We start from the raw sequence: 24,625 nt of genomic DNA, 5'->3' as shown, positions 1-24,625 counted from the left end.
TTAAAGGATTCAGGGTATATCATACCCATATGATATGTAAAGGATTCAGGATTTCTTTTCAAAGTGATGAAGGTTTTTAAAAATTGTGATGTCAATTAAACATATAGCAAATATAATAATCATTGAATAGTGCACTTAAAATTGATTAGTTGTATGTATCTAAGTTATACCTCAAGAAAGCTGTTAAAGATACGATTATAATGTACCTAAAATGCCTTAAGGATTTTGTTTTAATACAGGTTCTGACTTTGTATGTCTGGAATATAGTCTGAAACTCTGCATTTCTAGTAGGCTTGTGTACTGCTAATCTGAGGCCCCTGCTTGGAATAGCAAGGCCTATAGCATCTTATTTGTTGTTACCTTTCCAATCTCATCTTCGGTTACCTTAATGAATGGATTGGCAAATCTTTCATGGGTGAATTTAATCCACATTATCACGTTCCTGGGACATATCATGCCTACCCCTACCTCTATCCTTTGTCATTGTTCTTTTTCTTTGCCTAGAATGTACTTTCCTTACTAAGCGCCTCTCATGTGGATAGTTTGATCACCTCCTCTAAAACTTTGCTCAGTTATAGCTCCTCTTAGAGAAGGCTTCACTGGTGACCTTACATAAATTGCAAATTTATTCTACATATTCTTTTCTCTACTGTCCTGCTTTATTTATCTTTGTATTACTTAGCACATGGAAATACCTATCACTTCAACATGCTATTAATTTATGTTAGCATGAGTCACTGTCAGTCGTATACTACAATCTCTATAAACTGTATGATAGCATGGATTTTTATGTTTAGTTGAGTGTATTTATGATGCCTACAACCAATCCCCAGAGATAGAAGATTCCAAAAAAAATTTATTCAATAAAATAAGTGAGTAAGTGCTATAGGTTTATGTGATAGATGTAGAGCTATTACAAAGAAAACAGATGTGAGTTGGAAGGTTCAGAATTAACAGCCATTAGCATATGATTTTAAAATCTTACTAAGTGTTCAACATGCTAGTTCCTTCACTATTGTAATGCTAATTTTATAATATTCAGGTGATAGAGAAATGCTAAATTTATTGGTTCTCTCATATTGTTAGCAATATGCTAATGACATTATAAAATCACTGATTTGTTACTCTCATAATCTGGATATCATCTAATATGTCTGGAGACTTCTTTCCGTAAACTTGAAACGTGGACCATCGTTCTTTTATCTTGAGAAATTAGTGCTCGCGTTACAAGAGAAAATATAAAAATCCTAACCAGCAGGTTCATTTTTATTTTTATTTTTTTATTTATTTTTATTTTTTGCGGTACTGGGGATTGAACTCACGACCTCTCCCTTGCCAGGCAGGCACTTATGCCACTGAGCTAAATCCCCAACCCTATTTGTTCTTTGTATCTTGGTGATATATTTGCATATTATAGACACTTGTGAAGAAGAAACTTCCACATGCTGAAAATGACATTTTTATGTTCTGCTGTGAGATCCTGCCTGATTTTTGGCATTGTTACCATTGTACTCTACTGCACTAAAATTCAGTTACTCCGAAATACCATCATGAAATAGAACTGTGAATAGATTTCGGTTTGAGCTATATATTCTCTGTTGACCATGCAGATGTACTTTGTTTATTCCCTCTTGCTTTGTGCTCCTGGAAACTGGCTGCCTCAGCTACATTAATTTGTTTCTCTCACCCTCTGGCTTCTGGTTAATGTCAGCCTGTGAGAACAATTGGCAAAAGAATGGAAGGTGGGTGGGATTTGAGATGTTTATCTCTGGATAGGGCTCAGTGAGGGATGACAGCCTCTTCTGCTACGTATCACACTTCCCATTGGTCCCCTTCTCTGCCTGTGACCTTACTGGATAACCTGTGGACACGGGCTTGGACAGCTCTCCTGCCTTACCTTCCTGCTGGTCTTGAGCATGTCACCAGTCTGTGTAGTGTTCTCTGTATCTCTTCCCACCCCTTTGTGAAGAGACATTCCCTCCCCTCTTGGTTGACTAAGGTTCTTCACTGCTTGCAGCATTTCCTAGTATGGATCTTACATAATTAATACCAGTACTCTCAAATTTAATTATCTAGGACATAGATGTATTCTTTGTTAAAAAAAATCAATATCTGACTTTTTTTTAATAATGCAGTTTGTACATTAGAGATTATACTGTGGCTGTGAAGAAGTACATTGGCATCTTTAGGAGTTCATCTCTGAAGCTACTTTGTAGTGTTTATTTAACTTGCCTCAAAGACATTAAAAGTTATGGAGAGAATTAAAGTTTGAGATCCCTTTTTCACATGCTGATTGATAATACCTACAGAATTCTGATTAGGAGCTGGCACCAGGCTCTGTTGAAAACCAATGTAAAGTGAAATTTCCCATGAGTAGGTGAAATGCTTGTACTACAGCATGACTCCAATCAGGTAAGGATCACATATTTCTCTTTGTTTCACTTTCACACAGTCATCAGCCATTCCTTTACAGAATATTGCCCACTAGAAGTGATTTGTTATATTGACTGAAAATCTTGTAGCACTGTAATCAGTTGCAGCATTTATTTTCATGCGGAGCTGAGCTCTCCAAGAGATCTGGTAGCAGTGACAAAAGACTTTTTGATCTGCACAGAGCATCCTGCAGAAACCTACCAACATAATATTACTGGATAATATTTTGAAAAGAAGTGGGTTTGCAACATGAAGAAATCTAAGGGAAACTAAAGCCAGTGTCTCAGATGTTCTAATGGAACTAATAAATGAATATTCCCAAGTTAATTTTGTGACCTCTAGTCACTACCCAATAAATATTTAATGCTTCAATTAATCATGCATTAGAGTACTAAAAAAGCCCTATTAATGTCTAAATTGAGATAAAACTAGTCACAGCATGTAGGCCTTGATCTTAGGAGACATTTCTAGAAAAATATTTAAGCAGGTTTAATATAATATTTACTTCATGTCACTTAGTGTATTATTTATGTGTCATTTTGAATATTATTAATAATGATTTAAATAGACATTATTTATTTTGAAAATAAATGGTCACTTTTTTAGTGTGATTGATTGTATGTCCTAAGACCAGAAAATGTTTCTGATGGGATTAATTTTCAGTTTCATTATGAAAATAGATGAGATCAGTATGATATATTGGAAAGAGAGCTGGAATGTGGATCGAAAGACATGAGTTTAATTCTTAGCTTATCCTCTTACAATGCAATATTGAGCAAGCTGTTTACCTTCTCAGAACTGTTAGTTTTTCATCCATTATCATGGAAGTAATGTTGTGTGTGGAGCTGCCTCCTAAGACTTTAGAATGAGGTCTGTACTTTGTAAAGTGCACCACACATGGAAATGTGCAGAAAATCAGGTGTGATTTAGAGTCAGGCATGTCCTTCCTGAGCTCCTGGCCAGACAGCAGTAAGGCTCAAACTGTGAGAATAGCAAATGGTTGCAAGTTAGTTAACACTACATAATTCACCTAGAGAACTACAGGAGCAGTGAGGAACTCAGTCATGTTCAGCAACTAGGTCAAAGAGAGTGGTAGATATCCTCGACTTATCACATTTGCCAACTACTCTGATGTAAACTCACACCATGGTCAATTTCCGGCACCAATGTTTTACCAGCCTACTCACAAGATTCCTGAAAGTTTAACGGTCTGCTCAAATGAGCCAGTTCTAATACAGTAGTGATAGAGACAGGAAGGATGGTAAGACAAGCTGTCTTCATCCACCCTAACCAACACAGAGGATTGCAAAAGATTACTCTCAAGTCCAAGAGTGAGTTAAAAGGCAAGATTGTGTTGCATTTCCTGTTTTTCAGTTGCAGAGATTAGATGTCTTTTAACATGGCAACATAACCCTTCCCCCATTTCCTAAGTGAACAATTCAGCAAATTCGTCATTGTCCACCCTCAGTGGGAGCTCAAGAGGAAGATTAGTACAGTTAGCATATGTGTTAGTCGTAAGAAAAAGGCGAAAGTCTAGCAGAAGACACACATATGATGCCACGTTTGGTGCTAAGTGATTGGACCACCAGATTGACAAAAATGAATAATTAGTTATTGAGCTGTAATGTGAGAACTCTGAGCTAATGTGAGAACTCTGAACATTGAAAGAGGCCTTTATGTTCATACAGGGTGATTTTAGGGTAGCTGTTCAGTGAAAGTCACTAGTGGGAGAAGTTATCAAGTAAAAACCATAATCAACAGCATAAGGAAATACTGCTTTGCACTTGTTCTGAGTGGTTTATTGGCCTGATTGTATTTCAGTCTTATATTGAAATATTTCCTAGGTTAACAAAAGTAAGCCACATGTCTTAGGGATTGTACCAGGCTAGAAATGGTCAGCTATCAAAATCTTGAGAGGAAGGGGATAGAGAAGGAAACCAACACATAAACTCATAATTAAATATGAGAAAGGCTGTTACAGAAGTATTGGTCAGGGCACTATGAGAGCTCATGGAAGTTAGCAACTTGGTCACCCAAGGAATTTTGAAAAGCATGTCAATTTAAATATATTCTAGGTTCATAGTAACTAGAATTTCAAATTTTGTGTGTTAGATCCCCAACAGTGACTGATAGAATAGTCCTTATGATGTTAGTTATATCATCTTGGAAAATAAAAAATATAGTCCAATATTGAACATTTTTAAGGTTCTTTGAGAAGAAAGTAATGTTGTAAACCCAAATTTAAGGGTAAGGTTTGAGTGGTCTTGGCATATCCATACTATCACCAGAATCAAGATTGTGAACATGCCCATCACACACAAAAATTATCTGGAGTTCTTTTGCAATCCACTCCTCTCTTGCACTGTCTCCCCACCTCCACATGCCGACCCATCCCCAGCAACCTCACAGGCTTTCCTGCTGTGGGCTAGTTTGCATTTTCTGGAGGCAGGCTGCATTGCGTATTTTTTCTGTGTCTTGCTTTTTTTGTTCAGCATAATTATTTTGAAATTAATCCCTGGTTTTTGCAGCTACTCATAGTTTATTTCCTGTTAAGGCTAAATAAAAGCAACAATATTCCTTTGTCATGTAGATACCACAGTTTGCTTATCTATTCATCCCTTGATAGATATTTGAATTGTTTTTGGTTTTCCACTTTTATAAATAAAGTTGTTTTCAATATTAGTGTTCAAGTTTTTGTATGGGCATATGTTTTCTTTTGTCTTGGGTGAATACCCTAGGAGTGCAACAGCTGGGCTGCGTTGTAGGTTGATAAGGAAAATGGCTTTCCAAAGTAGTTGTATGTTTTATTTTTCATCAGAAGTATGTGAAAGTTCTAATTGCCCAACTCCTTGCCAATATTTTAATGCGTCCATCTTTTCCATTACAGCTACTCTGGTGCATGTGTAATGCAATTTCATTGTGATGTTCACTTGTTTTTCCCTAGTAAATAATGATGTTGAGCATGTTTTCATGTGTTTGCCACCCACTGTATTTGGTGATATGTCTGCTCAAATCATTAGCCCAATTTTTAGTTATTTGTCTTATGTTTAGGTTAATGATCCATTTTGGTTAATGTTTGTATATGAGGTAAGAATTTGTTGTTACTGTTTTTAGGTAGCTATTTGTTGTTTCAATAATTTTTATTAAAAATTAATCTTTTTCCACTGAATTACCATATTGAACAGCTTTATTTCTGAAATTTCTATTCTTTTGATATTGATTTTTCTCTGCTCTGATTGTTTTGCTAAGTCCAGCAATCAGGCAGTGTACCTCTTTCTACTTCACGTTACATTTTTTTATTCTGTTGACTATTCTAGATCTTTGAAACTTCCATATAAATATTAGAGTCAGCTTCTTAATATCAACAGAAAATAGTTAATTTCAATAGAATTTTGATCAAAATTTCATCACCTCTATAGATAAATTTGCAGGAAATTGACAATCTTGAGTCTTCTGATAAGTGGACATGGGAGATGGCTTCATTTATGGAATTCTTTAGTTTCTCTAGGCAGCATTTTACACTTTTCAGTCTATAGACCTTATGTATCTTGGTCAAATTTATTACTATTTAATGTTTTTGATGTTAATAGAAATGTTAATTTTATTTCTAATTATTTCTTGCTGGTGTATAGAAATGTAATTAATTTAGTACTTTGATTTTTGTCATCCTACAAATTTGCTAAGTTATTGTCAAATCATGTGATTTTCACCTATGTTATAACTCTAACATTATATTATTGTGTTCATTTTGAATTGTCAATGATCTTTTTAAGGAGATTTGCAAAAATGAGGACAGGAGGGGCTGGGGATTTAGCTCAGCATCATAAGCACCTGCCTTGCAAGCAGGCAGTCATGAGTTCGATCGCTGGTACTGATAAAAAAAGAAAAAAGAAAAAAAAAAATGAGGACAGGTTTCCCAAATATGTTTACATGTTATATTTCTAGAGCTCTTCATTGCATTCTGTCAATCTAGATACCAATGTGGTTTCATTTTTCTTCTGCCTAAAGTGATTCCTTTAACATTGCTTACACTATACACAAATTATTTTGTAGGTCTTACAGAGCCATTGTTTAACCTTTATTTTTGAAACATTTCTAAGTGTAGAATTCTAGAGAGACAGTGTCCCCCAAAATCCCATGCTGTATTTTAATGTGACTTTCCCACTGTCTTCCAGCTGGCCCCGTTTCTAACAAGAATTCTGCTGCAGTTCTTATATCTTAAACATTAGTATATAATGTTTTTTCTTCCATTGCTTTTAAAGTTTTCTCTCTCACTTGTTTAAACAGTTTTATTTTTATATGTTGTGTCTTTGTTCATGTTTATTGAGTTTTGGGACTTGGGGACTCTTTAGATTCTTGGATTTATAGTTTTTGTTAAGTTTGGAAAAAATTTTACCATTATTTCTGCAATTTTGTGCCCTTTATTATGCTAGAAATATAATTACTCCATCTTAAAACATTTGAGTTTGTCTCATTGATGTCTAATTCTTTGTTAATTTTTTATTGTTTTCTGTTTTATTTTAGATTTTCAATAGTTCTAATATTTAGATTGACAACTTAAAAGCTAAATCTTCAATTTCACTAATCTTAGCTATATAACCTGAGAACTTTTACTTGTTTTTGCCTAACCAATAAATTGAAAAAAGTTTAAACTTTGGCACATTTAGTGTCATGGTTGAATTTTTTCATTTGATGTTTCGTATTATGTTTTATTTTGATAACCTAAAATAAGATTGCAACTCTCACTAGTTTGATTATACAGTCACATTGAGCCTTTGTCCCTTTCTACTTTTTCTTTAGTTGAGCTTTGTGAAAAAACAACTCTTTTGTTACCTTGGTTCATAGGCCCTTGCACACATAGCACTATGATTATTATCCTGTCAATGTTAACACAAAATTTAAATGCATGCGTTGACAGCAGACACGACTTCTACAGACAGGAAACAGTCACAGTGATATGTTTCTCCTAAAGGGCCAGCATAGTGAAAGCTTTGGATAAATTGCTGAACATGTGTTGCTTTGGGATTTAACAGTGGCTTGCAGAAGAGTCTTTGGGTGACCTCCACCATGTGGAGACAGGCGATGTTCATTTAGCTGGAAAGTATCACATCTACACAACGTTCTCAGGTCGGAGCCCAGAGCTCTCAAGACACTTAAAGTATACTAAGACAAACCCATGGGAGTGAGCTCCTATGTTTAGAGTTAGACAACTGTGTGTTATGAAACTATTTTTAATTCCTCCCAGTGGTAGCTCTTTGCTTTCCATCTTTTCTAGTATTTAATGCAGTCTTAAGAGTTTTAGCTCTTCTCAGATGGATTGGTGGGAATTAAAGCAAAAATATTTTGATTCATGTAGGTAGCATCACTGAGAGTCCCACAAGGAAGGTAAATTTGTTTTATATGTAGAAGAAATACTTTCTTTCAGAGGTGAACTTTGGAGAATGGAGAATCTTCTTTTTATTTATATGGGCTTGGAAGTAAATTTCCCAGTCTAGTCTGCTTATCTTCTCTTTCTTTTTTCATCCCCCAGGAACATGTGTTCTTTCCCATTTTTGGAAACCCTTAGTCTATAATGGCTGGAAACTAATGACTAAGAGTAAATTAAAGAAAATTTGAGATATTTGGATTTCAAATGAGCACTACTAAAGGCTAACCAGCATTCTCTGTTTTAGGAATTAATACTTTATAGTGGAATTCTGATAGAAGGAGATCTACTGGGGACTTGAGACCTTAGCCTATGCCCCTAAGTGATACCCATGGTGCCTACATGTTTTTATGTCCATGTATATTTCCCTTACCTTAGCCCAATCTATTTTTTTAATGTCATGTTCAAGGTCAAATCTTCAGGAAGTTATTTTGGGAAAATTTTATCTTTACCTCCCATGTAATTATCAATTTGGAGTAGGAAAAAATCATGAGATACGTATTTATGATAAACATCTACGAAATATCATTGTCAATGAATTAAAGCTTGGGTAAAATGACTATAAGACATGTACGTGAGTTGGTGTTTGGTGACAGTTTGTAATGTTTGGTTTATGAGATGCGCAGTTTACAAATTCCTAAACCAGCACAATAATTATTTGCAAAGTGCATGTTCTTGGGTGTTTTGAATTGTATGATACATACTTATTTCTTCTTTACTAGGCTTCAGAAAAGATGTAGAGGGATAAAATGAGAACACTTACAATTCATGAGACTTTATTTTCTTATTATATTGCCAATTTATTCCTTTTGGCTTGAGGGTTCTCATATGAGAAGAAGCATTCAATATTTAATGTTGTCTGTCTGACTTGCTTCACTTAACATTTTGGTCCAAGATTATAAGTTTTCATAAAAATTATGTATTTTTATGTTTTTGTATTTTCTTTATCTGCTTATTTGTTGGTAAACCTATAGGCTTGTTCCAATGCTTGTCTGGTGTATTGCTATACACATGAGTATGCATGGATCACTGTAACATGATACCTTTAACTCTTTTGGGAAGATACCCAGAAGGGAAATAGTTGGGTTGAATGAAAATTTCTAGTCTTAGAATTTTGATGAATTTCCATACTTATTTTTCATTGTGGCTGTGCTAGTTTCCATTTCCATCAGCAGTGCAGACCTGGTCCTTTCTCCGCACAGCCTTATCAACATTTGTTATTATTTGATTTCTTGATGAGGGCCATTCTGTTCAATGTAAGATGGAATCTCAGCGTTTTTCTTCTCTCGTGGCCAGCAGGTTTGACCATTTCTTCATGCATTTCCATTTTTTCCTTGTAGATATTCAGAGAGAGACTACCTTGAGGTAATCACAAGTATACAAAGCTGTCCATGGAAACGGCAAGCAGAAGAATATGAGAACTTCAGGTAAAAGGATTTTCCACAAATAATATTAAAGAAAATATCTTTTGCTCATTTGATTTTTGGGAGGATAGGCAACATGTTAAAGTAAAACTAAAACAGGGCCCACTGACCACCAGGATGATTAATTTTAAGACCTTCTTGTGAGACATGGTATTCCAGCCCAATTCCTTATGCAGAAATTGACAATTATGCTAACTGGAATTAATGACAAAAAACTGAAACTCTGAAAGAAAGTCTTTAATGTGCTTTTTCTTACATTTTAGAAGATGTCACTTATTCATACCATTTTTATTATGTATTTGTTTATTTTGTATATAAAATGTGATGGCATTACAGAATGTTTGGAATAGACAAAAGGAAGAAAATCATCCATAATCCTATCACTTTAGAACAAAAACTGGTTTTTTTGCATATACTCCATTTTTTACAGCTTCTTTGTGCAAGCAATATTGTGGAAGGCGAGTTGCTTCACTCTAGGTGATAACCTACCAATAAGCTATCAAGTTATTGATAAAATTAGGTTAACAGCTGATCACTAAAGAAATCCTTCAATAGGCAGAGAGGTTCATGTAGTCATCCCAGCTACTCTGGAAGCTGAGGCAGAAGGATCACAAGTTTGAGCCTTGATAACTATATGAGAAGTTATGTTAAAATAAATAATACAATAAAAAATTTAAAAGGCTGGAGTTGTAACTCAGTGTCAAAGCACTTGTTTAGCATGTACAGGGTTCTGGGTTCAATCTCTAGAACTGTCAAAACAAAGCAAACAACCAACAAAAGCTCTCTTCATTATGCTTAGAGAATTTGTACCCTACCTAGATAGAAATAACTTCCGTTAAAGCAATATCTTGCATGGTATTGATACCATGCAATATTGTGGAAGGTGAGTTGTTTCATTCTAGGTGGTAACCAATAAGTCATGAACCTGGCAAAATTAGGTTAACAGCTGATATTGGTACCCATTCCCCAGTACTTCCAAATGTCACAGTTAGATTAATTGTCTCTATGCTTACCCGATCTAGATTATTCTGAATTTTATTTGGTTGATAAATTCTGATTCTTTCTTGTGTGTCCCACTGAGGGTTTGAGCTGTGCTAAATTATTTTATCACATTATAAAAAAAATGTCTGTTTTTCCTCATTCATATTTTCAAAGTTTAAATGATAAGTCTTTGAAAATCTTATTCATGAGTCTTTGGTTCCTTCTAAAATACTCTAGCAAATAGCTGCTGCCTGGTTTTCCTTTCTGTGGGAAGACAGATCTTTGTATTGGGTTATGGTTATACCCATCCCTCTTTCTGTCAGTTTCCACTGGTGTGGAGGAATAACTTCTGATTCTGCTGTCCATGTGAAAGGATCTGGTCAGCTCTCTTTGAGTGAAAGAATAACTTCCTGTTTGGGTCAAAACTAAGAGTAGGTTTCTTCCCTACGATGGACAGACACATGGTTATCAAGTTTTCCTGCATCTTAGACTGTCACTTCAGAGTGAGAGGCCAGCAAGGGATATCTGTTCAAGTATTTCATATTTTCTGCCACACAGTCTTATTCAAGACAGGACTTCAGCGATCCTCATGACAGGGAAACCCGATCGAAAGTTGAAAATCACAATCTAAATTATCTCAGGGCTAACAATGGTAGCAGAGTCTGATTGTGAGAGATCCCTTACTTAGTAGGCAAAAAGGAAGAGGTTTTTGAGCTACTGACTGATTGAAGATCAATCCAGACAATTACCTAGAACACAATTGAGTAGAGAAAGTACAAATCAGGGAGAGAAGAATTTTCAGTTCTGCCCATTAAATTGAATCAGGACAAGCCTTCTAAAGGTAAACCAAACAAAACAAACTACACTAAACTCTGTTTAAAGGCACTGGAAAGCCACTGGTGCAGGGAGGATTTACAGGACTGGGATTCGGAGGAAGAGGACTGCTAAGAGACGTAAGCCCAGCATCGAGGGCTGTTCAGGAATCCTTAGAAAAGGCTAGTTCTGAAAAGGACTGAAACTTCAATTTGAATTGTTTCCATCCTCAGTTGGATTTAAGAAAGTTGCCCTTAGTCTAACAGAAGCAAAAGTAAATCTTACTCTCTGGAAGAAGGTAACATTATTCAGAGCTTTAAGTGATTTCTGCAACTTTTCTTAAACATTGTCTGATTCAGAAAAATTATTTTCTCTTTTAAAGAGTTTTGTTCTTTTTTCTTTCTCTTTCTCTCTCTTCTCTTCCTCTCTCTAGCTCCCCCTTTCTTCCTTTTTTCCTTCCTTCCTCCCTCCCACCCCCCTTCTTCCTATTCTTCCTTTCCTTCCTTCCTTCTTCCCTTTTAAAAAAATAACAAAACAAAACAAAAATCAGCAGTCTTTTAAAATCCAAACTTGTTTGAGCATCCATGATGGGGTTATGATGGATAGAAGTTTATGATGGATGATGCCTTTTCCTCTTAGTACCATCACAGTATAAAAGTGCATCAGTAACCATGACAATTGCTAAGTGGCCTATCCCCACCTTCAGGGATAATTTATGTAAACATCTGGGGCTGTGCCACATATGGTTTGTTGTCATTCAAGAGAATTAGCATAGTGATGTGTATTTATTCATTTGAATATGTATTATAATGTTTATTTTATAAATATACTATATTCATAACCTAAATTGCATAAACTCTCAACAGAAGTCTGCTTATTGAACCCTAATAAATCATCCAATTTCCTATTTTTTACTAATACAGCTGGCCAGATCTGAGAGTCTCTGCTTGTTTATAAAACTAGTATTATAGAAACATCTTGTTATTATAGATGTCAGGTAGCTAAGTAGCTTTCCATTTTATTTACTTATAACATTTTATGTCAAATTGAAGGAAAGTAAAATGTGATCTTTAAAAAGCAATAATACCTTAGCAGCTATTTCAAAAGTTACATTAAACTCTGAAGAACAGGAGCAAAGCAAACATATTATAAATCCGTCTGCAGCTTGATTGTTCCTACAGCTGGCACCTAGGGTCTATTTGAAAATTGTGGGACTGCTGCAGTCAACTTATCTAATATAAGAGAGATTGAAAGTTACTTTTATTAAATAGACATGCTACTTGCTAGAACAGGGGACAAGATTTATTCAACAAACATTTCTTTAGGGTTTACTATGTCAGAAACACCATAGACCTCTTTAATGCATGGAATAATGCCATGTATAAAAGAGAGCCTCAAGAAACACTAAGTAAATGAATGCATTAAAGTAAATAAAATACCAGGTTTTTTACTAACCTCAAAGAATTTAACCATCATCAGTTTAGAAAGACAAGAACCAAAAATATGAATACTGATTCGATGTCAAAATGAGTAATTTGGAGAATTCTATGACGTGTCAGTGTACCATCACTGTGGATGTCATTTGCTGAAACATTTTGTGGAAAGGGGCAAGACTTGAGCTGTAGGTCTGAGGATGGATAGAGCAAGAGGGAGAGACTAACCTGAGAATGATGAGGTCAGAAATAAAGGCCAGTTTGTTTCAAGGCTAACCAGCTGGGAGCCATGAACTTGTACTGCAGGGTACTATGGATAAAAGGAGCTAACTGTAGGGAGTTGGAGAAGGTCTGATGATGCAGAAGACTTTAATTATCAAAGCCCATAGGCACATACCAGGAACCCAGGAGAGATATTCCCAGCAAGGGAATTATATGATGGATTTATCATTCTAGGAAAAGTATTAAGCCAGCATAATGTCATGTGAATTGGAGCATTGGGAGGGAGAGAATTCATAGTCTAAAGGGGTCAGGGTAGTTAGAGGCTGGTTGTGGAAATGATCATAGGAAATGAGAATGTAAGCCATCAGTGGGTAGCTATGAAAATGTAAAGGGGATGACACAGGACCAGGAACTTTTAGGGAGCTATTCACTTTGTATCTCCGGTGCCTGTCATCCGATGGTACCCAAGAAATGGTTACATGTCTGGGTAGGATGTGGTTGCTTATTGACTTCCAATTCTGTAATTTAAAAAGAAACAAAAAGAACAGATTCAAATGAAAAATCTTGTCTGGTTCATTGGAATTATCATGATGCTACAGATAAATAGAAAGATTTCAAAGAGATGATGCCTTTAAAAAGACAGCCAACTCTGTGAGGATTGTATCTAAGCAGACTTAGAGATACCTGGATATATAAGATTTTTTTTTTTTTTTTTGGTTTGGAACATAAATTTTTAGAGGAAATGGACTCTCCCAAGAAATAAAAGCAGCTAATGGTGTCTTATGTAAGAAGTGTGGCTCTAAAACCTTTCTTCTCAGCAATTTTTTCTTTTGTGCCATGCTAGACTCTGTCCTGCTTTTACAGGTTCTTAAGATGCTTTCTGTTCAATACATAATTGTCGGTCTGAGAACTTTGAAGTTGGTATTTTTGGCTTTAACTTCTTTGATGCTTTAACTTGGAAACATGAGACATTTAACTGGGAAATTTTAAAATCTAACGTCCATGTCAGAGACTTATTCAATCCCTTGTGATCATGTGTAGAATTCTGTAAATATTTCTGGGGAAAAGGATCTATAATATTTACTATATCCTCCGGGGGTCTTCGGTACTCCAAATGAACGTAAGCATCCTAAGGCCTGTTCTGCATTGAAGCCCTGTCTGCTTTGGAATCAGATTTCTTATTTCTTATTTTTATGTAGACATGGTCATGACCAGACAAGGTGTAAATCTGGCTCACGTTTACACCCTCTCTCCTTCAGACATTCTAAATTTCAGCCAAAAATTGGTATTTAGTTTGGTTTAGTTTTGTGAGGTTCTAATTGACCCTAGCTACAGGATTTAAGTAAGAGTTAAAGATGTCCTGCCCTTTTTTCCCTTTCTATTTAATTTCACTTGCATATAGCAGTGCAAGCCAAACAGCATTGAGGTGTTTGCCTTCTTGTCTTTTAAACACACCTACTGACTTTCTTGTTAGAAGTGCTCCCCGCAGTGGCATCCCCAGCCAACCCAGAATAATTTGTGGAACATCTATCTAGGTTTCAATCTAAGAAATGATGTCTTTTCCCAGTCCCTTTCTCTCATCTTTAGAAAGTGTTGGCTAATCCTTTGATAGGATGTGACACCCAGATTCTTGAGAATGAATCGAAATATTTAACTTGAAATTAAACTTCATAGAAAATACCTTTCACTCTTCTTTCCCCTCTTGCACTACTTCGTCCTTGAAAATGTCTTTGTGCAGTTCTGGAAACTTCTGGTAAACAGATTTTATCCCTGCAGAAGGTCTTTGAACTTCAGTAATTAATCTTAAATTCCTTAGGTAACTTGCATGGTAATTACGACATTAGCTTTCTTGTATGGTTTTCTAACTTAAAAGAATTGTATTCATTTGTGTAACCAATTATGGGAATGATAGGCATACAGCAACACTGCTTAATTTTCTGGTTACTTTCACATTTTTTTCTCAGAAATGTATACCTTATTATTATTTTTTTGCTTCTTTGGATCCCCTAATATCCTTTAATGTTTCAAATATGAGAGTTGGGATCCAAGATGCTAAATATTATCAATCACATCTTTACTGAAAACAGTGGTAGAAAATACTTACATTAAATGTAAATGTACATAATTGAGATTCAAGCAGATGAGATCCCTTTGGAATGGCTTGTGGAACAAGTATTTTGTGCCTGATTACTTTGTGAAAGATAACTATTAAATGGCAGCAATTTTATTAAGCTCAAAGTATTCCCTCAGGTTTAAGTTAAAATTTTTTGAGTTTGTGTGTTTCTTGTGTTAAATATATCATTAACATTCCAGAGTTGTATTATTAGATTCATTGATGTTTCTAAAAGAACAGCCTTGTCATTCCTTTCATTTTTGAGTTCCTTGGAAAAGTACATTGCTAAAACAAATATATATGCCATACCACATTTTAAAAAACTGAATGCCATTTACATTGCTAAAATGGGATTGTTCAATAACATAATTTTGTGGAAGGGTAGAATTCCGCAAATAAAGTGGGGGGCAAATCAATGTTTTACAAAAAAATCATAGAAGTAGGAAACCCAGTACTAAAGTTCTATCAACAGAGTTTTTAGTTACCATCTGAAACATTTCTCCAAAAGCAATAGTGTTGTTTATTTTGTGAGCACTTCATGAGTATATGCTTTTGCATTCAGATAACACTTACTGAACAATATTTATGTTCCAGGCATTTTGTTCTGTAACACAGATTTCTTAGACAGAAGCAAAAAAAAAAAAAATCTCTGGTGAATTTTTTTTGAAAGTGACCATCTTCACTTTTTTGAGCCTGTTTTCCTTTCTGTTCCCTTTAAATGTTTATTGTTCATGACCCATACAGTGACTGTGAGGACAGCTGAGAGCAGTATGTGTTTTATACTTTTTAAATTTAAGAAGATGTGTGTACTTTATGATCAGTGCTTTGGGTCAGTTGTCTGTGTGAAAAAAGCCCCTTTTCCTCATTTCCTTTGCATCAAGAGACCATTTTTCACTGTTAATATCCTGTCATACCGTCTTTTATTTGTCATGGCATGCTGCATGACTGTGCATTTAGAAAAGCAACAAAAACCACACCATATCATTACTTCTGCTGTATTTAATAATAGAAACCAGCTCTTGTACATTAGGGACTGGTGCCTCTCCTTACTTTCAGAATATAAACTCTGTCATAAAAAAGCATTGAGCTCATATAGGGTTCACTGGTCTTCTACATTCTATTTCAAAACTTATCTCCCAGGTCATACTCCGTATTAGCTATATTGCATTTTGTACCTTTGTCACAGAAGCATCCTCCAGGCTGCCTGCCTTTCCTCTTCTGTCACACCGCCTGCAGTGTCTTCATCAATATACTACATTGCTTAAGCACCGGACAACTTCCCAGTGGATGGAGCAACTACAGTGACTTACTTCACTAATCGCAGTATTTACAAAATTCCTCTGTTGTAACTTGTCAGTATTTCATTCCTTCATGTTATCAGAAAACATCCTGAATATGCCATGGTTTGCTTGCCATTCATTATTTGATGAACATTTTATTTATTTCTATTTTTGGTTATTATGAATGATGCTTTTTCTGAACATTTGTTTGTGGGTGTGTTTTCATTACTGTTGTGCACACAGGAGAATTACTGGGTCATATGGAACTCTTGCGTTTTACATTTTAAGGAACTTCCAAACTGTGTTCTAGCTGACTGTATTATTTTACAGTCCTGATAGCAATAATGTGTAAAGTGTCTAATTTGTCTACATCCTCATCATATTTGTTATTGTCTTTTAAAAATTGTTGTCATCCCTGTGGGTATAAAATGGCATCTTACTATGATTTTGATTTGCATTTCCCTAGTGATTAATGTTGCTCAGTATCTTTTCACATACTTATTTGCATTTTTTAAATCTATTCCAATCCTTTTATCATTTTAAAATTGGACTGTGTCATATCGTGGACTTGTAAATGTCCTTTGTATATTTTGAACACTAATGTCTAATTAGATTATGGTTTGCAAGTATTTCCTCTTATTCAAGAAATAGTTAGGTTTGCTTTTGCACTTTTTAAAAATCATGTACTTAGAAGCACAGAAGTTTACAATTTTAATGAAATCCAATATCCTGTATTTTTCCTTTGTCACTTATGCTGTTACAAGATAACATTCCCTGACTGAAGATCATGGTTTATCGTTATATTTTCTTTAAAGAATTTGTAATTGTAGCTTTTATGTTTGAGTCTGTGATTAATTTTGAATATTGTAGGTGATATAAAGTAGGGATTAAAGTTAACATTTGTTTATCCTGGTGCCATTTGTTGAGAAGACTATTCTTTTCAGTGAACTGTCATTGTAGCCTCATGAACAATTAACTTACATAAATATGGGGGTTTATTTGTGAGCTTTCAGCTCATTTCTACAGAACTGTCTATCCTAATGCCAGCATGGCACAGCTTTGGTTATTCTACTGTATACTAAGTTTGAAAGTGGAAAATGTGAATACTATTCCACAGCGTCTATTTTCAGTACCCTTTAGAAAGATATCATAAAAAGTGTTGATTCTTCTCTTCTTTCTGGACTGGTTGCTCAATATCGACCACGTTTTCTCTCCCCACTCTCCTTTCCTCCTTCCACTTTCGAGTTTAGGCAATCCTATTACTGATAGTCTGTCTTGTGCTGGGCACCTTGTCTGCTCCTGCCCCTCTTTCAAGGTCTTTGGTTCCGCGTCTAGGTCTTTGGCTCAATAGGCCACCCTAACCAATATTTTAGTCATTGTCCAGATGTAACAGTACTTATGTTGAATCAGTTCTTATGTTATACAGTATTATCCAATGGAAGTATTTTTTGTCATTGTGCAAATATAAATATGAAATCTCTGTGGGGAGATTGAAGGAAATCATAGTGGTTAAGAGATTTCTGTTTCTTCTTCTGTCGAATGATACTTTGTCTTTGAGTTTCACCTTATAAGTGACAGTATAATAACTGAAAATTAAATACATATTTCACGGGTATAGTACCAGGCAAAGTCCTGAGCTTTGATCCTGGAAGATTTTTGATCATTTTACCTACTGTTCTCTCTGTGATCACATGTCGAGAATGATTCACCCAGCAGTTTTGAACAGAAGGATTTGATAAGAGGCCTCTACTGGCCCTGGGCCAGGTGTGAACTGAAAGCTTGGATGGAGGAGCCCAACAGAACAGTTTGAAAGGGAGACACCAGGCATGGTAGGAGCAGGGAGCACTCAGCAATTCCAAGGGAAAAGAAAAAGTGGCAAGATGGTGGCACGTGGCTTCTGTGACTGCTGTAGCCTTGTAATATGCAGAATGGCATGAATCCTCTTTCTTCCATGGTGTCTAACTAAACTTATTAAAGCACAGTCATTGATCCCTGACTGTATAGCTCTCAACATACAGATCATCCCACTTTCCTAATGTTGTGAGAGAGCTGGGAACTTAAGGATAAAGCTCCACTGGATGATTAGGGCCGTGGATTGCCCCAAAGGTCAAATGAAGGTTAGCTACCAATCCCCCTCTCCTGATATTGTGGTGCCAGCTTGCTAAGTACACAAACTGGTGACGGGAACCTTGCGCTATCCTGTAGATAACTCTTGTTTTACCCTAGGCATACAGAGTCGCTCAAAAGAGATGGAGACGAAGCCCTTAATTCTGATGATTGTTTGGGTCTGAAATGGGATGTTTCTTGGAATCCCTGTAAATCCCTGGAGATTTTAGATCATTGTGCTCTTTAGAATGCATTTTGTTTGGTTTGAAACAGGCTTTCATTTTGAGCCCTTTGATTTCAAGGTCATGCTGGGTCAACATGCCATTTCGATTTTAGTTTTTATTTGATTTCTTCCATACTCAACGGTACTTTCTTCTCCACTACCCAACCAAACCTTGGAAGGAGCCATATAAACTTGTCCTTATCCATCACTTTTTGCTTCTCCTGTGACTTTCATATAGTGTTCCATGCTGTGTCCTCCTCCTCCATCCTCTGCATAAAACCAGAGAGGTTTTAATTTTTTTAAAATTTTTTGAATTAAAAAAAACAATAAAAACAATGGTACAAAATTTTAAAATAAGATCATAGGATGGTGACAACAATTAGTACTTTGCATATTGTTATTTTCAAAGTATTTTCTCAATTTATAATGTATAGGCTTGAAAATTTGATCAAAAAATATAGGTACAAATCTTTCTTCTCCTTGAACTAGTAGTGATTTGTAGAACAGCTATCTTAACATATTCCTTTCCCCTTTATTCTTTTCTCCTTTCTCTGACCCAGATTTCTCTTACTTTATGAACAGTTCCTTTTCAATTTACAATATCTATTGTATATTTTGGATCTTATTTACTTTTTCAGCTTCTAACACTAGGGAGACTATACAATGTGTGTGTGTGTGTGTGTGTGTGTGTGCAACTATGATTTATTTCACATGTAAGTATAGTTTTGAGTTTCATACATTTCCTTATAAATGTCTCAAGTTTATCCTTCTTTATAGCTGAGGACTATTTCATTGACTAAAAGTACCACAATATTCTTATCCATTCCTCAGTTGATGGGCATTTGGGTTGTTTCTACGATTTAGCTATTAAAAATTATACTGCTATAAACATGGGTGTGCATGGTACCTGTGCATCCTGTGGTACGAAGTTTTTAATTCTTCTGGGAAAATACTCCGAAAAGGAATAGCTGATTCATGTAGGACCTCTAATCCTAGTTGTCTGAAAAATCTCCACACTGATTTCCGCAGTAGTTGCACAGTCTACATTCTCACCAACAATGGATAAGGGTTTCTTTTTCCCCACTAGCATTTGTTATTGCTGGATTTCTTGATGTTAGCCATTCTTTCGGGGGTGAAATGGAAACTCAGTGTTGTGTTAATTTGCATCTCTTGAGTTATCAATAATGTCGAACATATTTTTTATTTTCAAGAGGATAAAACAGAGTAAAACAAGGACTTTAAATACAGGACTTCAAAACATTACAAAATCAATAATAGTTACTATAATGCCTTATAGCCACAGATAACTTCACACATAGTAAAAATCAAACAGAACAAAGTAGAACAGAAAAAATAAAAGCAAAGAAATGAATGCAATAAAGAATTTCACATCAATGTCTCTTCTGATGATGTTGGGTGAAATACTCTGAAAATACCTACTAAATTCATTTATTCACTGTTAGGTTCACTTCTGACAGTTCTTTGCTGATTTTTTTTTGTCTAGTAGATCTACCTCTTTGTGCCAATGGGATATTGAGGTCTTCTGTTACAATTGTGTTATTGCCTATTTGGCTTTTAATGTCTATTAGTAATTGTCTTATATAGTTGGGTGCTCCCATATTTGGTGCATACATATTTTTGATTGTTATCTCTTACTCTTGCAATTCTCCCCTAACAAGTATGTAGTGACCTTCTTTATCTCTTTTGATCATTCTTGGTTTGAAGTTCACATTGTCTGTAAACAGAATAGGTACCTCTACGTTTTTCTGAGTTTCTGTTGCATGGAAAATTGTTTTCTATCCTTTGACTTTCAGTCTATGAATTACTTTTTGAATTAAATATGTTTCTTGAATGCAGTGCATTGTTGGATCTTGTTTCTTAATCCATTCCATCAGTTTGTTTCTCATGATCTCTTGATATTTTTAAAGTATCTTTGTTTTCATGATCACTAGCTGCAATTCTGTCTTCAAGATCTGAAATTCTGTTCTCTCTTTCATTCGAACTGTTGCATATTTTCAGTGGTGGTTTTAATCTCTGGGATTTCTGTTTGAATCCTTTTCATGGGCCCTGTTTCTTTCCTACGTTGGGCATTTTTTGTTTCCATCATTTATTTAAGCTCATCTATTCTTTTATCTGTGTCTTCCATAATACCTTTAATTTTAGGTAGCATTTCTTTTTATATCTGACAGATTATTTTCTCTACTGTCCTTTATGCTTGTTTTTTAAATTCTGTTCTTATCATTTCAGAAAGTTCCAGTTTTTGACTTACAATTTCATCTATCTCATTGAGTTCTGGGCTTGTCCTAGGTGGTTGGGGGTCTGGTGTTATATTTTGCTTCTGAGTCTTGTCATTTTCTATTTTCCGTTTTTTATTTTGTTTTGTTTTCTATATTGATGCTTGCTAATTTCTTATCACTAGTATTGAGGTTTCCCTAGGAGATATCTGCCCTTCAGGGATGTCCTCTAGATGTAGGTGGTTCTTTATAGCTATCCCAAGAACCTACCTTATCAATTTGATAAGGATGCAAAATTACTGTTTGGCTCAGCTCCTAATACTTTGATACAAACAAGGCTTTGGTGATGACTGTGACCCCATACAATCACAATGTTATTATATAGGGGTGAAAAACTGTTTATAACATGGATCACATCCTAGCTAAAATATCAGAGTTAGTGTTAGCAATAGTTTCAAGTACAGCTTAACTACTGAGAAACTGTGGTAACCCATTAACTTGCTACCTCTGGGTATAGGAGTGAACTTTTAGTTTATGTAATAAAATCAAACATATACCATGCATTTTCATGCAGTGAATTTCCCCTTAGTGGAGTGATTCTACCCTTCTGTGGAGGGTGGGGGGAGTTAGGATGGGTAGGGGACAGGATAAAGTGATGAATGAGGTTAGATACAGTAGTCAAGCCTGGAGGTCAAAGAATGACCATCTGAGTTTTGGAGGACCCATGCAGGAAAGAATTAAATTGAATACAGAGTCATCAGAAAGGGCAGAGAAAAGGATTACTCATCTCAAAGTTTAAATTCAATAAGTAGTTGAGAAAAAAGTAAAAGAAGATCAAAAGAAGAAAATCAAAAGTGAAAGATAAGAAACCTAAACAGTGAATAAAAAGAAGAAAGAGGAGAATGAAAAAGAAAAAAGAGAGAGAGAAGAAAGAAAAAGGAGACCAGAGAACAAGAGGAGAAGAAAATCCCAAATTAAAAAATAGCCACAGAATAAAAAACAAAACAAGGCAATATCTAGACAGACAGGAAAAGAATAGCCAATCAGAAAAACAAGGGAGAATAAAAGTTCTAAAATACCTTTGGTGTTTACAGTTCTGTGATGGAGACCATGTTGGATCCCAGAAATGTGCTGGGTATGGAGCTGATCTCAGCCTCTGGATGTAGGGGCTGGGCCTGGTCTTCTGTGGGTGAAGTTATCCACAGCCCAACTGCCGGCTCCTGGCTGCTGTTTCAGAGGCTTCCACTCTGCTGGTCTCGTTGATTACTCTGCCCTTCAAAGGCATGTGTGCCCTCTCACATGGGGTGGACGTGGGGTGGGGGAGAGGCTGTTGTCCTGGGTCTTGGGGTTCTGCTCATCTACCCACCAGAGGTATGTGTCCTTATACTCTTCTTATAGGTCCTGCCGTCCTGGGGTAATGCAGAAGGTGCAGAGTGTGGACTCAGACTCTTCACAGGCATCACCTTTCTAGGGGCAACTCAGAGAGGTTTTAAAAATGCAAATTGGATTACAGCCTTTGATTACAACATGCTTCTGTTACACTTCCACTTCTGCTAGAGCCTTTGGTGTTGTATCATTGCACATAAGACAAAAGTCCCACAGAACCCTGCATTTCCTAGGAACTACTCCAGCCTCACCTCACACCACCTCCCCAGCTCTGTTTGTTCTCCTGTATTGGTCTGTTATTTCATCAAATCTATTCTACTTGCTTTAGCCACTGAACCTTGACAATGCTGCGCCTTCTGACTCCAAATGCCTTCCCTGGCTAAAGAGTATTGATTTTCTACTTCCTAAATCAACTGTCTCTTCTCAGGGAAGCTTCTACTGAATAACCTGATTAAGTCATGGCTGCTGTACTGTCCTGAAATTTGCCTTTGTGATACAGGTCACAAGTATGCTTTCACTGTTAGTATGCAATTATTTCATTTTTGCACTTAGTTGATTTGTGATCCATATATTTTGCAGAGTGAAAAATGATTGGAAAATATCTTTCCAGAGAAACCATGAACTTCTCTATATGATTCTGAAAATAGATCAAGGCTCAGTATTGGAAATGGGAATTTGAGGGTATATGTTAGTATCTAGGGTCAGGAACCTAACCTCAACTTTGTTTACTCTATGTGTCTTTTATTGACTTCTAAAAATGACCCATAGTCTAATTTTTCAGTTGTTCCTCTTATCTTTGAGGACTATGTTCTAAGACCTTCTGCAAAATCCTGGAACTGCAGATGGTACAGAGTCCTGTGCACACTATGTTTTTTCTATACATACACACATACATGCATGCGTACTTATGATAAAGTTCAGTTTATCATAAAATTCGGTTAGGCTCCATGAGAGAGTAACAGTAGTAATAATCAGTTGAATAATTCTATAATAAAGATATAAGAACCACTACTCTTGCGCTTTAGGGTCATTATTAAGTGATTCTTGAGCACAAGCACTGTAATACCATAGCAGTTGATTTAACAGTGCAGGCGGCTGCTAAGTAACTAGCAAGTGACTAGTGTATGCGACACAGATACCCCAGACAGAACCGTGTGTGATTACATCCTACTCCTGGGAAGTCATACAATTTAAAATTTAAGAAGTATTTATTTTTAGATTTTTTAATTTAATATTTTCAGATTATTATTGACTAGAGACAACTGAAACCTCATAAAACAAAATCATAGATTAAAGGGAGTGAGTGTCTATTAAATATGATCTCCTGTACCAGCGGTACAGGATCCAGCGGTACTCCTGTACCGCTATAGATGCTGACTCCTGACTGTGACTAAATGAACTCCCAGTAGAACATCTTCAAGGAACCATGTTGCCTTTGTTGACTTTTGGTGGCATCATCATCATTAATAGATTCAGCCACTTCTATCCAGTCTCATTATTGGTAGAATGGAGATGATGCTTGCCTCTAAAGTTTTTTTATAAATCTTCAACACATAAAATGCTTAATAATAATCTGTTATCATTTAGAATATCACTATATAATAGTTATTTCCATTTTAATATAATTTTACAAGCTTATAGTTAATGTTTTCTAAAAGTAGTTTAAACTGTCAGTACTGATAATAAATATAGGGAGCCTATAATGCAGCAATAAAGCTGTAGAAGTATCAGCTCTGATCTCTGCCTAAGGAGAAGTATAAACACATATACACCCCAGTTTTACTTTTGTGGTCATTCACATGGATTATGCCATGCACTTGGTGAGGACCAACACTTCCTATTTAATTTGTTCTGTTTGAACTTTCTTTGATCTTTTCATGATGGAAAATAGGTCACACAGAGCAGCAAGTATTAAGCTTCAACTTGCTAAGTGAAAATCTTCGGGTGCATTATTTTCAGTAGAAAGGACTTACTGTTACGTGAACTGTCTATGGATTGTCCCCGCCTTTCAAGGTGGCAGGCCAAAACCCGTCTTCTGAAATCTAATCAGAAATGACATTGCAGTGCTTGAAAATTAATCAGCCTGATTATAGGTAGAGTCAAGAGTTAGGGGCATCCTGCCACTTCTCAGTTGGTTAGCCCATAATTGGGACTAAAGGATAGTGGGTCCAAGAAAAGAATGGGTAATTCCTTTTCAAGATTCTGCTAAAACAAACCATGAAGGCAGAGATTAAGTTTGGAAGGAAGCCAAAGGCCAGAAACAGTAACATAGGTATGTAGTTTCTAAAGTTCAGGCAAAAATGAAGACACCGAACTGTATGAGTGACGGGAGCTGTCCTGGAAGAACGCCAGAGATGGGAGCTGGCTTTCTAGGGGCACTTAGTGCACACTTACGTATGTAGACCAGGCTCATTAAATACCCATGAGCTGAGTCTGCCTACATGTCCTTTACCGCTATAGATGCTGACTCCTGTATAGAGTCCACAAAGCCCCTTGACTACACAAAATGAGTGCTTGGTTTAGTAACTTGAAGTTTATGAACAAATGAAACC

The 24,625-nt window shown here is 35.9% G+C and overlaps 1 protein-coding gene across 2 annotated transcripts in view; it reads left to right on the top strand.

The window, feature by feature from the left end:
• St8sia6 (ST8 alpha-N-acetyl-neuraminide alpha-2,8-sialyltransferase 6) overlaps positions 1–24,625 on the top strand; it is a 120,170-nt gene that overhangs the window by 70,276 nt on the left and 25,269 nt on the right. For both annotated transcript variants that reach the window (XM_003462776.5, XM_023561936.2), the window contains exon 4: positions 9,199–9,285. In XM_003462776.5, coding sequence (XP_003462824.1) covers positions 9,199–9,285 — 87 coding nt within the window. The remainder of the gene's footprint in view (positions 1–9,198; positions 9,286–24,625) is intronic.

The sequence above is a fragment of the Cavia porcellus genome, unplaced genomic scaffold, assembly GCF_034190915.1.
Source record: "Cavia porcellus strain 051 isolate PalLab524CR breed Dunkin Hartley unplaced genomic scaffold, mCavPor4.1 scaffold_27, whole genome shotgun sequence".
NCBI classification, from domain to species: Eukaryota; Metazoa; Chordata; class Mammalia; order Rodentia; family Caviidae; genus Cavia; species Cavia porcellus.
This window is presented reverse-complemented; position numbering and strand designations above follow the sequence as displayed.